The sequence below is a fragment of the Hyla sarda genome, chromosome 3, assembly GCF_029499605.1.
Source record: "Hyla sarda isolate aHylSar1 chromosome 3, aHylSar1.hap1, whole genome shotgun sequence".
Classification (NCBI taxonomy): Eukaryota; Metazoa; Chordata; class Amphibia; order Anura; family Hylidae; genus Hyla; species Hyla sarda.
In genome coordinates, this window is record NC_079191.1 from 130,935,173 (window position 1) to 130,952,318 (window position 17,146).

The 17,146-nt window shown below is 42.0% G+C and overlaps 1 protein-coding gene across 1 annotated transcript in view; it reads left to right on the forward strand.

The window, feature by feature from the left end:
• Positions 1-17,146, forward strand: part of MLF1 (myeloid leukemia factor 1) — a 56,553-nt gene that overhangs the window by 17,580 nt on the left and 21,827 nt on the right. Inside the window, exon 2 of the mRNA XM_056565037.1 lies at positions 5,295-5,451. Coding sequence (XP_056421012.1) covers positions 5,295-5,451 — 157 coding nt within the window. The remainder of the gene's footprint in view (positions 1-5,294; positions 5,452-17,146) is intronic.

The following is a 17,146-nucleotide window of genomic DNA, read 5'->3' on the forward strand; positions in this document are numbered from 1 at the left end:
ATTTGGACAGCTTTAATGTACAATGTGTAGTAGCTTCTGCCAGGCATCTTTTTATGAAAGAATGATACAGTATGTGACCGGTCATATGAAATTACTCTTTGATATATTGTATTTGTAGTTAATCATTTCGCTACACTGTTTTCCTCTTTCGTAATGTTTTTGCTTTCTGGCATTGAATGAAAAATGGGTTTTTATGTGTTTGTTTTTATTTAAATAAATACTTTGTTAAACAACTTTTTAAGCATTCAGAACTATGGCCAAGCTTTAGAGGGTATTGTAATATTTCTTATTGTAAGTCCCCCACCCTGTTCCTCCTCCTTTGGATTTCTTTCAGTGGTTGTGATACCCCTGCTTGCATAATTCATAAGAATAAGGTTAAGCACCCTTTTTTAATCTTCCTTCCCAGGCCATCCATTTGTCTCCATTTCAGAAGTGTCTGTGTTCAGTGAAACCTTTAATGGAATATTCAATAAGATTCTCAGTTACATATTTCTGCCTCATTTTTTAGTAACTCAGGAAAGAAATCTCTTCTAGACAATTTGTTCCCATTTATATGCACCCTCAGGTCTGGCTCCAGGTTTACATGGAGTCTTAGGGTGATATTGTCAGAGCAGGCCCCCTTTTGCCTCATAGTCTTTCATCCACCCGGTATAACATACACCAGTAACAGGAATAATTATGTAAACGTTTACTATGAGTTAAATGCAGTAAAAAAGCAATTGCACCATCAATATCATGTTATAGTTCTGTATATTCGATTAATATGAGTAATTATTTTATCATTTTGTAAAAAATGTTTGTAAATGTATTTGTTATTATTGAGTTCTTAATGACCAGTGAAATGCTGCAGTCAGTCTACAGTCTAGTGTAATGCCTGGGTCAGTCTACAGTTTAGTGTGATGCCTGGGTCAGTCTACAGTCTAGTGTAATGCCTGGGTCAGTCTACAGTCTAGTGTAATGCCTGGGTCAGTCTACAGTCTAGTGTGATGCCTGGGTCAGTCTACAGTTTAGTGTGATGCCTGGGTCAGTCTACAGTCTAGTGTAATGCCTGGGTCAGTCTACAGTCTAGTGTAATGCCTGGGTCAGTCTACAGTCTAGTGTAATGCCTGGGTCAGTCTACAGTCTAGTGTAATGCCTGGGTCAGTCTACAGTTTAGTGTGATGCCTGGGTCAGTCTACAGTCTAGTGTGATGCCTGGGTCAGTCTACAGTCTAGTGTAATGCCTGGGTCAGTCTACAGTCTAGTGTAATGCCTGGGTCAGTCTAGTGTAATGCCTGGGTCAGTCTAGTGTAATGCCTGGGTCAGTCTACAGTCTAGTGTAATGCCTGGGTCAGTCTACAGTCTAGTGTAATGCCTGGGTCAGTCTACAGTCTAGTGTAATGCCTGGGTCAGTCTACAGTCTAGTGTAATGCCTGGGTCAGTCTACAGTCTAGTGTAATGCCTGGGTCAGTCTACAGTCTAGTGTAATGCCTGGGTCAGTCTACAGTCTAGTGTAATGCCTGGGTCAGTCTACAGTCTAGTGTAATGCCTGGGTCAGTCTACAGTCTAGTGTAATGCCTGGGTCAGTCTACAGTCTAGTGTAATGCCTGGGTCAGTCTACAGTTTAGTGTAATGCTGCCGTCAGTCCATGGTCTAGTGTAATGCTTCATTTAGTATGCAGTCTAGTGTAATGCTGCAGTCAGTCCATCCACAGTCTAGTGTAATGCTGCAGTCAGTCCATCCACAGTCTAGTGTAATGCTGCAGTCAGTCCATCCACAGTCTAGTGTAATGCTGCAGTCAGTCCATCCACAGTCTAGTGTAATGCTGCAGTCAGTCCATCCACAGTCTAGTGTAATGCTGCAGTCAGTCCATCCACAGTCTAGTGTAATGCTGCAGTCAGTCCATCCACAGTCTAGTGTAATGCTGCAGTCAGTCCATCCACAGTCTAGTGTAATGCTGCAGTCAGTCCATCCACAGTCTAGTGTAATGCTGCAGTCAGTCCATCCACAGTCTAGTGTAATGCTGCAGTCAGTCCATCCACAGTCTAGTGTAATGCTGCAATCAGTACTCAGTATAGTGCTGTATCGCTAAAGTCACATAGAAACACCCCTTTAAGTCAGTTTAGTAGACAGGAGTTATACAGTTTTGGAGATTAAATAAAAGTTTCCTTAAAATAAACCAGATTTCTTGCCTAGACAGGTTTATCGCAAGTTCTTGGAACTGTGAGTCCGCACCTACTGAAAATATATTTGTCACAATTCTTTAATTATCACAAGTCTGAGAAAAGCAACACGGTAATCTAATTTATAGCCGCCACATGTTTACTCAGTATATTCATGCGTCTATGATTTCCAGGGATATTTCTTTCACTGGAGGCCTTTCTGGTTTTATTTAATACAGTGACAAATTTGGAATGAACCAAAAGGTTATAGGGTAAGTTCACATTCGGCAGATTAGTTACAAAAACGTCTGCAACTGAAACAGAATCTCTGTGACGTACCTGAATGGGGTTTGTAAAAATCACATATGTACACTATGTACACTCGTTCCCATTCACATGTGTCAATCAGATATTTTACTTGCAGGGATTTCTGCCATGTCTGAACATATCCATGTAGGGGGAGATTTATCAAAACCTGTCCAGAGAAAAAGTTGCGGAGATGCCCATAACAACCAATCAGATTGTTTCTTTAATTTTTTAAAAGAAGACCTCTGAAAATGAAAGAAGCCATCTGATTGATTACTATGGGCAACTTTTCCTCTGCTCGGGTTTTGATAAATTTCCCCATAGTTTTTATCTGGTTTATGCAGGCCAAGGGTCCAGTTCTTGATATTTTAAAACTATGGTCCATAATAGCATGTTGGCTGATGAATGGTGTCTCCATTATACTTCCATAATATGTCATCCAATCATGCATGTTATGTGAGGGGTTTTCTTTTGCATAAAACCAGAGGAAGACAGGTAACATGGAGCCATCGAATTGTGTTGGAACGGAGTTACAGTTCTGCTGTTATACAGCCATGTGTATTAGGCTTAAAGGGGTACTCCGGTGGAAAAGTTTTTATTTTTTTAATCAACTGGTGCCTGAAAGTTAAACAGATTTGTAAATTACTTCTATTAAAAAATCTTAATCATTCCAGTACTTATTAGCTGCTGAATACTACAGAAGAAATTATTTTCTTTAAAAAAAAAATTGAAAAATAAACAATTCTTTTCTTTTTGGAACCCAGAGCTCTCTGCTGACATCATGACCACAGTGCTCTCTGCTGACACCTCTGTCCATTTTAAGAACTGTCCAGAGTAGGAGAACATCCCCATAGAAAACATATGCTGCTCTGGACAGTTCCTAAAATGGACAGAGATGTCAGCAGAGAGCACTGTGGTCATGATGTCAGCAGAGAGCACTGGGTTTCAAAAAGAAAAGAATTTCCTCTGCAGTATTCAGGAGCTAATAAGTACTGGAAGGATTAAGATTTTTTAATAAAAGTACGGTATTTTACAAATCTGTTTAACTTTCTGGTATCAGTTGATAAAAATTAAAAAAAATAAAAAGTTTTCCACCGGAGTTTTAAGCCTTCTTTGAGTCATCTATAATACAACCCAAGGTATGAGCCATATATTTTGTGCAGGTCAGAACAAAGCATGGTAACCAGATCTTCGATGGTGCTTTGTTTTAAAGTGATAATTTGGGGAAAACCTTTATAACCTGTCTCCATAGGGAATGAGACTGCAATAACATTGATAAAACAAGGATTTCTCAGATTTCTTTATAGTATATTTTAGTGTCTATTTTGTACATAGGTCACATTTAAAGGGGTTGCTTTTTTAATATATTATGATACAAATTGTTAAATCAGTCATTTTAGGTATTTATTCCCAATCTTTGACTTTCACTAAATAGATGAATGTGAATTGCTTATTTGTTGCTGTACACACAATGCAGACAGTAACGTAAAGTTAAATGGGTTTGTCCATTGACGAAAAATATGGCTAGCTGGCTGTCTCCAGCCTGTTTATGGCCAGCAGAGATGGCTGGGTGCCAAAAAGAGTAGGTTTTGTTACGCAATTTGTATTGGATGTGCGCAAATGGACTAGCACTGGGAACTATGCTTTTTATGTAACTGTAGAAGCGGGGCCATTAAGTTTGGGCAACTTCTACTAATGTCCATGGGAGTGACTCAAATTGCTGTCAGCTGTTTTCGGTGCCGGACCATCTCCGCCGGCTGTGAACAGACGGGCAGCCATATGTACCTTTGTGTCCACATTGTGTGCAGGTTGAAAGCAATAAATAAGCAAGTCCCAGTTATCTCTTTAGTAAAAAATCAGGGAATGGGAACAAATACCTAACCGGCTGACTTTACATTTTCTATTTTAACATATAAAGGATATGTACCGTATATACTCGAGTATAAGCCGACCCGAATATAAGCCGAGGCCCCTAATTTCACCCCAAAAACCCAGGAAAAGTTATTGACTCGACTATAAGCCTAGGGTGGGAAATACATCATCCAGACCACCATCATCATCACCCCCCCTTCATCATCACCACCTGTCAATCCCTTCATCAGTGGTCTTCAACCTGCGGACCTCCATATGTTGCAAAACTACAACTCCCAGCATGCTCGGACAGCCGATGGCTGTCCGGCCATGCGGGGAGTTGTAGTTTTGCAACATCTGGAGGTCCGAAGGTTGAAAACCACTGAGAAGGGATTGACAGGCTGAGAGTTCACTTGAGTATAAGCCGGGGGGGGGGGGCTTATACTCGAGTATATACATTATATTTTACATAATGTCTGAGGTAATAAGCTACTTGGCATTGGATTTCCTGGTAACCGGTGCCTGAAAAAACTGTTATTTTTGGAGCACTAGCCATTTAGTCTTTAAGCTGTGTAACTGTACTGCCCCATCTGTACTGTGCCTTGGCTGTCTGCTCGAAATGCACAAGTGTAATGGCCTGGCAAGGAATGGAGAGAAAATAAAATAAGGCCAATGGTTAGATCTGTTACTTTGCAAGTCTGGAACATCTTCTCTTAGAGCTGTTGTGCTATTTCTCCGTTTTTTCCTCCTAAAAATTTACAAATAAATTGACAACTTATACCAGTTGGGGTTGTATTGAGTTGTTTTATTCACCGTTTTTTTATGCCATTGCTTTTCCTATTGTTATTATTTTAGTTGCCCATTGGTCATAGCTGTAAATGAGTGGATGTGATTTCTAAGTAAAACTTGATTCATTTATTATCAAAAATGAAAAATTTCCTCAATCACGTATACGCAGGTCGCATATTGCCACTGATAATATATTTTTTTTCCGTAGGGATCCATTCACTGCACACCAAGAACATGTGAGACAGATGATGAGAAGTTTCTCTGATCCTTTTGGCCGGGATCCCTTCTTCAGTATCACAGATGGCAGATCTCATGGCCGGAGAGGGCAGCAAGGTTCCCAGGTGGCTCTGAGAGAAGATCACAGGGTAAGCGCTTTCCAAGCAGTTCCTTGGTTCACCCTGCTGTCATCAGCTGAGATTTTATAGTCAGATTCATTTCAGAGACCTGATTGTTAGCTTAGGTGCGGGCGCTGTAATGCCAGCCTTTTACTGCCCAGGTTTTACCGTCTCTTTCCCTATGATATAATCCACAGCTGTTCTCCTGCAGTTCTATTCCTATTCTAGTGTAACACTCATTAATAATGTTCTATTAACAGTTTCAGCCATCTAGTGAAGTCCAGAATGACACTTACAGACACTGATGTACTAGTTTAGTACTGTTGAGCCCCTACGACAGATGCCAGTTCCTATACCGCTCACTGTGTAACTGATAAAAGCAGGCTTGGCATTCTTCCATCAGCTATATATAGAATGTCAGTTCTGTGCTCTAAAATCAGTCCGCTGCAGCACTTGCATGGAGATCTGTCATGAAAAGACTAGGATACAAGACCATGCAGCAAGCAACAGGTGAATCGCAAAGGCAGAACTATCTGAAACCTATGAAGAGTATAAAGACATTGTGGGGGTCGCTGGAGTTCAACCAGGGTCACACACTGTAATCTAAATTTAGATATCACTCGCTCAATGAAGCTTTAGAGAACACAGTCTTCTGCAGCGCACAAGAAAGAGCTTCCAAATATATTCCTATCATGGGGCCCCAAATCAGAAGTAATGTACAGGAGAAAAAATCGTGTTTTAAAAAGCAAATATTTTCCTTTTTTCCCTGCAAATGCTTAATTTTGCAATAAATTATAAATAAATAAAATTAAGTTACAGAATATACTCGAGTATAAGCCGAGGCCCCAAATTTCACCCCAAAAACCCAAGAAAAGTTATTGACTCGACTATAAGCCTAGGGTGGGAAATACATCATCCCCCAATGTCATCATCCAGACCCCCGTCATCATCACCCTGTCATCATCACCCCCGTCATCATCACCCCCGTCATCATCCCCCCTGTCATCATCACCCCATCATCATCCCCCCTGTCATCATCCAGACCCCCGTCATCATCCAGACCGCTGTCATCATCACCCTGTCATCATCACCCCCGTCATCATCACCCCCGTCATCATCACCCCTGTCATCATCACCCCTGTCATCATCCAGACCCCCCGTCATTAACACCCCCATCATCATCACCCTGTGGTCGCCTGTAATCAGACCTGGAGTGAACACGATCCGGGGACTGATTATAAACGGGGTGCCGCATGCAAGATCACTGGGGGTCCCCAGCAGCGGGACTCCCGTGATCAGGCATCTTATCCCCTATCCTTTGGATAGGGGATAAGTTGTCTAAACACCGGAGAACCCCTTTAAAAGAGGAGGAACAACACAGAGTTATAGGAAAAACTCCTCCAGAATTGTTATTTTTATAAAGAATAAAAGAATTTACTGAAACTGTAATTTCTAATGAGATGTCGGTCCCCATTAAAGGGGTACTCTGGTGGAATTTTTTTTTTTTTTTTTTTTTTCAAATCAACTGGTACCAGAAAGTTAAACAGATTTGTTAATGACTTCTATTTAAAAATCTTAATCCTTCCAGTACTTATCAGCTGCTGTATACGATAGAGGAAGTTGAGTTGTTCTTTTCTGTCTGACCACAGTGCTCTCTGCTGCCACCTCTGTCCATGTCAGGAACTGTCCAGAGCAGGAGCAAATCCCCATAACAAACCTCTCCTGCTCCAGACAGTTCCTGACATGGACAGAGGTGTCAGCAGAGAGCACTGCGGTCAGACAGAAAAGAGCAACTCAACTTCCTGTTGAGCATACAGAAGCTGATAAGTACTGAAAGGAATAAGATTTTTTAATAGAAGTAATTTACAAATCTGTTTAACTTTCTGGAGCCAGTTTATTTGAAAAAAAAAAAAATATAATAGTTTTCCACCGAAGTACCCCTTTAATTTTACAGTCATCCAGTAGGATGATGGCTATACATAATAAAATACGTAAAGTAATAGGAAAACATATCACCCAGTAATGTAGTGTATGTGCTCACATCATTATACACTGCCAAACAGCCATAACGTGAAAACCATTTCTGCATTCTGTTGTTCACTTACAAATTCTGAATAAATTGGCAACCAGGTATTGCTAGTTAGGGCTAAATCCCTACACACTGACATGGTCTAGTCAGTGCTGACAGCATTAGACTGTGCAGGGACACACTCTTTTGACAAGGGGAATGGTAATCCCCAGATGACAATTTATTCATATACAGGATTAATAATATTGCACATGTCAGGAGAGATGTCAGGTTTTCTTTAAATGTATGTTTCAGAGAAAGATCTCATGACAACTGCTACTTTTCTTTCAGGCGTCAAGTCTGTGTCATATGCCTAGTGCTCCTTTTTCCAGTATGGTCAGTAGTCTATGACTGGTTTGGGCTTGTGCCCCAGTTTGAAGGCATGCTTTTTCTCTAACACTGGATTTGGAGTTGCAGTATTATACTATATACTAATTTTTGTCATCATTATTCATAAAGTTGGTCGTCCGTCTATACTGCATGTATTATGTGTAACATGAGTGGAGAAGTTGCTTGCTATATTATACCAAATAAGTGAATGGGTTTTGTGAGATCCCTGATGGGTGAGCCAAATCTCAGCACCTCAGATAGTCAGCTGACTGAAGAGGCCAATGCTGCATCTGACGCAGGATATTACAGTTTTGTCCTGTTTACTTGAGTGACAGCTAAGAGTGGCGCAATAACATTGTAAGGCCAGCACAAGGAAATACAGCCCAGAAAAATCACCCTTTACCAGTAGGAGTGAGGTGACATGGGCGCCACCTCACGATCGCGTGATTGATTGGTCCAGATGACCGATCAATCATCGAGCAGGCTGGGAGGTGATCGGGCAAGTCAGGTGTCCCTGACCTGTTCATTGAGGCAGGAAGGATTCCCTGGCATCAACGTGGAGGGTCCCTGGAGTCGGCGGCAGCAGCGCCCTCAGTGGCCGCGGCAGGATATAGCAGGAGGTGAGTTGTTTGCCTCCTGCTGATGCTAAGCAACAACTCCCAGCATGCACAGCCAAAGGGCATGCTGGGAGTTGTAGTTATGCAACAGCTGGAGGCACTTTTTTTCTATGAAAAAGTGGGCCTCCAGTTGTTGCACAACTGCAACAACCAGCATGCACAAACAGCCAAAGGGCATGCTGGGCGATGTAGTAATGTGCCTCCAGCTGTTTGATAACTACAGCTCCCAGCATACCCTTCGGCTGTCAATGCATGCTGAGAGTTGTAGTTTTGCAACAGCTGAAGACACACTGTTTATGAAACACAGAGTTTGTTACCTAATTCAGTGTTTTGCAACCAGTGTGCCTCCAGCAGTTGCAAACTACAACTCCCAGCATCCACTGATAGACTGTACATGCTGGGAGTTGTAGTTTTGCAACAGCTGTAGGCACACTGGTTGCGAAACACCGAGTTAAGTAACAAGCTGTGTTTTGCAACCAGTGTGCCTCCAGCTGTTGCATAACTACAACTACCAGCAAGCACAGACAGCCAAAGGGCATGCTGAGAGTTGTACTTTTGCATCAGCTGGAGCTTTGCCCTGCCCCATGTGAATGTACAGGGTACATGCACACGGGCGGGTATACAGTGAGTTTCCTGCTGCAAATTTTCTGCCACAGCTCAAACTCCCACCGGGAAACTCGCTGTAAACCCCCGCCCATGTGAGTGTACTATAAAAACACTACACTACACCTACACAAAATAAAAAGTAAAACACTACATTTACATATACCCCCTCCTCCCCCCCCCCAATAAAAAAAAGTCTCGTAGGGCACTGTTTCCAAAAAGGAGCCTCCAGCTGTTGAAAATAAACAATTCCCAGTATTGCCGGACAGCCAATGACTGTCAAGGCATGCTGGGAGTTTTGCAACAGCTGGAGACACCCTGTTTGGGAAACACTGCTGTAGGGTATTTTGGTGGCGGATGCAAATCCCCAATTTAGGCCTCAAATGCACATGGCACTCTCTCACATTGGATCCCTGTTGTATTTCAGGGCAACAGTTTAGTGCCACATATTGGGTATTTCCGTACTCAGGAGAAGCGGTAAAATTACGGAAATACCCCATATGTGGAGGCAAAGTGCTCTGCGGGCGCACAATATGGATCAGAAGGAAGAGGGCACAATGTACATTTGAGGTCTAAATTGGTGATTTGCACAGGGGTGGCTGATTTACAGGGGTTCTGATATAAACACAAAACAATAAATACCCACATGTGACCCCATTTTGAAAACTACACCCCTCACAGAACGTAACAAGGGTTATAGTGAGCCTTAACACCCCCACAGGTGTTTGACAAATTTTTGTTAAAGTTGGATGCGAAAATGAAAAAAAAAAATTTTCATTAAAATGCTCATTTTACCCTACATTTTTCATTTTCACAAGGGAAATTTGTAGCCCCAAATTTTGAAGCCCCATTTCTTCTGAGTATGGATATAACCCATATGTAGATGTAAAGTGCTCTGCGTGCGAACTACAATGCTCAGAAGAGAAGGAGCGCCATTGGGCTTTTGGAGAGAGAATGTGTACGAAATTGAAGACCATGTATGTTTACAAAGCCCCCATGGGGCCAGAACAGTGGACCACCCCACATGTGACCCCATTTTGGAAACTACACCCCTCACGAAATGTAATAAGGGGTACAGTGAGCATTTACACCCCACAGGTGTCTGACAGATTTTTGAAACAGTGGTCCGTGAAAATGAAAAATGATTTATTTCATTTGCATAGCCCACTGTTCCAAAGATCTGTCAAACGCCAGTGGGGTGCAAATGCTAACTGCACCCCTTATTAAATTGTGTGTAGTTTCCAAAATGGGGTCACATGTGGGGGGGGAGGTCCACTGTTCTGGCACCATGGGGGCTATGTGAACGCACATGGCCCTCGACTTCTATTCTAACCAAATTCTCTCTCCAAAAGCTCAGGGCGCTCCTTCTCTTCTGAGCATTGTAGTTCGCCCGCAGAGCACTTTACATCACCATATGGGGTATTTCCTTACTCAGAAGAAGTGATGTTACGAATTTTGGGGGGCTTTTTCTCCTATTACCCCTTGTGAAAATGAAAAATTTGGGGTAACACCAGCATTTTAGGGGAAAAAAATCAAATTTTTCATTTTCACTACCAAGCGGAAATTTGTCAAATACCTGTGGGGTGTTAAGGCTCGCTGTACTCCTTGTTACCTGCCTTGAGGGGTGTAGTTTCCAAAATAGTATGCCATGCATTTTTTTTTCCTGTTCTGGAACCATAGGGGCTTCCAAAATGCGACATGCCCCCAAAAAACATTTCAGCTAAATTTGCTTTCCAATAGCCAAGTGTGACTCCTTCTCTTCTGAGCATTGTAGTACGCCCGCAGTGCACTTGACGTCCACACATGGGGTATTTCTATACTCAGAAGAAATGGGGTTACAAATTTTGGGGGGCATTTTCTCCTATTACCCTTTGTAAAATTATAAAATTTGGGGAAAAAACTGCATTTTAGTGAAAAAAAAAATTTCATTTACACATCCAACTTTAGGGAAAAGTCGTCAAACACCTGTGAGGTGTTAAGGCTCACTCTACCCCTTGTTACGTTCCTTGAGGGGTGTAGTTTCCAAAATAGCACGTCATGTGTTTTTTTTTTTTTTTGCTGTTCCGGCACCATAGGGGCTTCCTAAATGTGACATGCCCACAAAAACCATTTCAGAAAAACTCACTCTCCAAAATCCCATTGTCACTTCTTTCCCTTCTGAGCCCTCTAATGCACCCACAGAGCACTAAACATCCACATATGAGGTATTTCCTTATTCAAGAGAAATTGGGTAACAAATTTTAGGGTGATTTCTCTCCTTTTACCCCTTGTAGAAATTCAAAAACTGGGTCTACAAGAACATGCAAGTGTAAAAAATTAAGATTTAGAATTTTCTACTTTGCTGCTATTCCTGTGAAACACTTAAAGGGTTAACACACTTACTGAATGTCATTTTGAATACTTTGAGGGGTGCAGTTTTTATAATGGGTAATTTATGGGGTATTTCTAATATGAAGGCCCTTCAAATCCACTTCAAATTTTAACTGGTCCCTGAAAAATTCTGATTTTGAAAATTTTGTGAAAAATTGGAAAATTGCTGCTGAACTTTGAAGCCCTCTGATGTCTTCCAAAAGTAAAAACATGTCAACTTTATGATGCAAACATTAAGTAGACATATTGTATATGTGAATCAATATATAATTTATTTGGGATGTCCAATTGCATCATATTGCATCATAGTCCAATGGGATGCACAATTTTCAAATTTATCATCAAATTTTTGAATTTTTCACCAAGAAATGATGCAAGTATCAATGAAGATTTACCACTAACATAGAGAAGAATATGTCATGAAAAAAACTATCTCAGAATCAGAATGAAAATTAGAAGCATCCCAGGGTTATTAATTCTTAAAGTGACAGTGGTCAGATGTGCAAAAAATGCTAGGGTCCTTAAAGGAGTACTCCGCCCCTGGCATCTTATCCCCTATCCAAAGGATAGAGGATAAGATGTTAGATCGCCGCGGTCCTGCTGCTGGGGACCCCGGGGATCGCCACTGCGGCACCCCGCCATCATTACTGCACAGAGCGAGTTCGCTCTGTGCGTAATGACGGGCGATACAGGGGCCGGAGTAGCGTGACATCATGGCTCCGCCCCTCATGACATCACGGCCCGTCCCCTTAATGCAAGTCTATGGCAGGGGGCGTGACGACCTCCACGCCCCCTCCCATAGACTTGTATCGACGGGGGAGGGCCGTGACGTCACGAGGGGCGGATCCGTGACGTAACGATGCTCCGGCCCCTGTATTGCCCGTCATTACGTGCAGAGCGATCTCGCTCTGCGCAGTAATGATAGCGGGGTACTGCAGCAGTGATCCCCGTGGTCCCCAGCAGCGGGACCCCGGCGATCTGACATCTTATCCCCTGTCTGAAACAGTGGTCTCGCTGCTGGGGATCTCCCTTCTGCACCCGTCACGGCCACGCTCCCTCAATGCAAGTCTATGGGAGGTGGCGTGATGATGTCATGCCCCCTCCCATAGACTTGCATTCAGGGTGTGTGGCCGTGACATCACAAGCGAGGCGCGCCGTGACGTCACCAGCGTCCGTCCCGCATCCCCGGTCATCCGGCACAGAGCGAAGTGTGCTCCGTGCACTGGATGTCTGGGGATCCGCAGCCGAGATCCCGGGGTCTCCAGCAGCAGAGGGGATAGGGGATAAGATGTCTAGGGGTGGGGTAGCCCTTTAACTCACCCACTCCCCTGCCCCTATCTACTTCAAGTTTACCCTTGGTGATTTCCTTTCCATAAGCCTATCCAATTATTAAAAACATGCAAATCTGGAATGTAACCCTAGAAGTCTCCCCACTAAGTTAATTAAGGAAAATTCTCACAACCTATTTTCTTATTGGTGTCAGGTGTCCCTCCAGTACTGCCCGTCATACTTAGTTATATATGTCTGATCTTCTAGTCAAGGATGACGGCAGAGTATGCTAAATACCAAGGTATCTTCCTTCTTTACCCCATGACTCTCAAGTGTCGCAGTTTCATTATATATCAGTTTTCACATATGACTTTGATCTGAAGTTAAGCTGTTTTAGACATAGCCACCAAAAATGTAATATCTATGGGGGTTGTCAATGGGGGTTGTCTATGGGGGCAATCCCCTAAATAGTGAAACTGTGGGATAGTTTGAATTAACAGGTTGAATTTTTACATGTCATATCTTGAATCCCCAAAGAAAGGCAGTGCTAGATGTATCTAGCAGCTACGGGGGAGATTTATCAAAACCTGTCTAGAGTAAAAAATTGCCTAGTTGCCCAAAGCATCCAATCTGATCGCTTCTTTAATTTTTTAGAGGTCTCTTTAAAAATGAAAGAAGCAAGCTGATTGGTTGCTATGGGAAACTGGGCAAATTTTCTCTCCACGGGTTTTGATAAATCTCCTCCTTTATCTTTTCACTATTAAAAGTCTATGCATCCCCCTGCCCATATACATTTTAGGGGTTTTACTGTGAATTATTTTAAATCCTGATATCAACAGATGTTTTAAAGTAACTTGCAGTGTTTCTAGAGTGAAAAAACAAAATAAAGCTTTTTGGCTAAGGTCCCACGTAGAGCCTATGCAGTGTATTTCACGCTGCGCAAAATCTGCTTGCAGGGAGAAATACGCTTTGTATTCTCCATTGAGCATACACACAGGTCTACCTGGCGGCAGCCCTATGTGTTCCGTGAGGTTTGGAGGTGTGCCTGCATGACTGACATGTGGCCCCACCTCCAAACCTCAGTGAACAAACTGGGCTACCGCCGGGTAGCCCTGTGTTTATGCTCATCGGAGAATACGCAGCATATTTCCTGGTGCACAGCTGTTTTTGCACGGCGTGAAATACCCTGCTAAAGTGCTACGTGGGACCATAGCCTTAAACAAAATCAATCTCCTTCTTCCTCTGACATCTCCCAATATAGTTCTTTTCAGCTATACTACCATGTAACTGCAGAGGTTCTGCTCCTTTCCAGACAAGCACAAAGCTTCTGTTCTGTTGGCTGCTCTGCAGCACTGGGAAGAATGACTGAGCATGTGTGTACTGTGCAAGAACATTTTAAGTGTTTAGTAATTTTTTTTTAACCCTTTTCCGCCCTATGACATATAGTTATGTCTTGGGCGGGAATACGGTAACACAGAATGACTTCGAATTTGAATCTTTGAAGCAAGTGCAACTCACCTCTAATGGTGGCATTAACCCTTTAGATCCCACTTTTAAAGTTGATTGTGGGATCTAAAAGTCAAAATTTCTGGTGCCGGTATAAATATAATAAATGTGAAGCCCTTCCCCCAAAATAGAAGTTTGTCACTCCCCTTTCTCATTTTTTAAATAAAATAATGCAAATAAAAAAAAATACATAAACATATTTGATATCGCCATATACAGAAATTTTTAACTACTAAAATATATTGTTAGTGAAAGCCATTGTGAATGGCATAAATGTAAAAAAAATAAAAAGCCAAAGTTCAGAACTGCAGATTTTTGGTCACTTCATGTACTAGAAAAAAAATTCATGAAAATATCGGAAATATGCAATCAACATACTGTTATAAAACTAAAGATCATGGCACAAAAAAGAGCTTTCATACAGCCCCGTATACAGAAAATAAGAGTTATACGGGTCAGAACAGGACAATTTTAAGCATACTCATTTATTTATTTAGTTTTTTTTACAAAAAGCTATAATTTTTATTAAAGTAGTAATAAAACAAAACTAATATAAACTGGGTATTGTTGTAATAGTATTGGACCTACAGAATAAATAAATATACCATGAATATAAATTTATCATTTTAATCATAAAGTGCACTGCTTGGAAACAAAACCCCTTAAAGTTGCAAAATTGCTTTAATTTAAAGAGTTGTGGATTTTAAAAAGCGAGGAGGAAAAAAACAAAACACAAAAAAAAATTGGCTGCATTGGGAAGCCCAAAACAAATCTGCGTTATTAAAGGGTAGGGAAGCAGTACTGAGCAGTTCTCACTAACACTGAGAAACAGTACTGAATAATAATGTAAGAAGCAGTACTTGGCAATCCTTACTAACATACCAAAGTGGTACAGAGCAATCGTCATCAACATTGAGAATTAATACTGAGCAATCCTTTCCAACATAGATAAGTGATAATGAGGAATCATCATCAACCTTGAGACATAGTGCTGAGCAATCCTCACCAACACGGGGAAGCACACTCAGTACCGCTTCTCTGTCTTGGTGAGGATTGCTGAGTATTGCTTCTCTGTGAGGATTGCTGAGTATTGCTTCACTGTGAGGATTGCTGAGTATTGCTTCTCTGTGAGGATTGCTGAGTATTGCTTCTCTGTGAGGATTGCTGAGTATTGCTTCTCTGTGAGGATTGCTGAGTATTGCTTCTCTGTGAGGATTGCTGAGTACTGCTTCTCTGTGAGGATTGCTGAGTACTGCTTCTCTGTGAGGATTGCTGAGTATTGCTTCTCTGTGAGGATTGCTGAGTATTGCTTCTCTGTGAGGATTGCTGAGTATTGCTTCTCTGTGAGGATTGCTGAGTATTGCTTCTCTGTGAGGATTGCTGAGTATTGCTTCTCTGTGAGGATTGCTGAGTATTGCTTCTCTGTGAGGATTGCTGAGTCTTGCTTCTCTGTGAGGATTGCGGAGTACTGCTTCTCTGTGAGGATTGCTGAGTATTGCTTCTCTGTGAGGATTGCTGAGTATTGCTTCTCTGTGAGGATTGCTGAGTATTGCTTCTCTGTGAGGATTGCTGAGTATTGCTTCTCTGTGAGGATTGCTGAGTACTGCTTCTCTATTAGTGAGGGTTGTTCAGTACTGTGTCTCGGTGTTAGTGAGGATTGCTCAGTACTGCTTCTTTGTTAATAAGGATTGCTCAGTACTGCTTCTCTGTTAGTACTGAGCAATCCTTATTAACAAAGAAGCAGTACTGAGCAATCCTCACTAACAGAGAAGCAGTACTGAGCAATCCTCACTAACAGAGAAGCAGTACTGAGCAATCCTTATTCACAAAGAAGCAGTACTGAGCAATCCTTATTAACAAAGAAGCAGTACTGAGCAATCCTCACTAACAGAGAAGCAGTACTGAGCAATCCTCACTAACAGAGAAGCAGTACTGAGCAATCCTTATTAACAAAGAAGCAGTACTGAGCAATCCTTATTAACAAAGAAGCAGTACTGAGCAATCCTTATTAACAAAGAAGCAGTACTGAGCAATCCTCACTGCTTCTTTGTTAGTGAGGATTGCTCAGTACTTCTTCTCTGTGTTAATGAGGATTGCTCAGTACTGCTTCTTTTTAGTGAGGATTGCTCAGTACTGCTTCTCTGTTAGGGATTGCTCAGTACTGCTTCTCTAGTGTTACTGAGGATTGCTCAGTACTGCTTCTCTGTTAGTGAGGATTGCTCAGTACTGCTTCTCTAGTGTTACTGAGGATTGCTCAGTACTGCTTCTCTGTTAGTGAGGATTGCTCAGTACTGCTTCTCTGTTAGTGAGGATTGCTCAGTACTGCTTCTCTGTTAGTGAGGATTGCTCAGTACTGCTTCTCTGTTAGTGAGGATTGCTCAGTACTGCTTCTCTGTTAGTGAGGATTGCTCAGTACTGCTTCTCTGTTAGTGAGGATTGCTCAGTACTGCTTCTCTAGTGTTACTGTGGATTGCTCAGTACTGCTTCTCTGTTAGTGAGGATTGCTCAGTACTGCTTCTCTGTTAGTGAGGATTGCTCAGTACTGCTTCTCTGTTAGTGAGGATTGCTCAGTACTGCTTCTCTGTTAGTGAGGATTGCTCAGTACTGCTTCTCTGTTAGTGAGGATTGCTCAGTACTGCTTCTCTGTTAGTGAGGATTGCTCAGTACTGCTTCTCTGTTAGTGAGGATTGCTCAGTACTGCTTCTCTGTTAGTGAGGATTGCTCAGTACTGCTTCTCTGTTAGTGAGGATTGCTCAGTACTGCTTCTCTGTTAGTGAGGATTTCTCAGTACTGCTTCTCTAGTGTTAGTGAGGATTGCTCAGTACTGCTTCTCTGTTAGTGAGGATTGCTCAGTACTGCTTCTCTGTTAGTGAGGATTGCTCAGTACTGCTTCTCTGTTAGTGAGGATTGCTCAGTACTGCTTCTCTGTTAGTGAGGATTGCTCAGTACTGCTTCTCTGTTA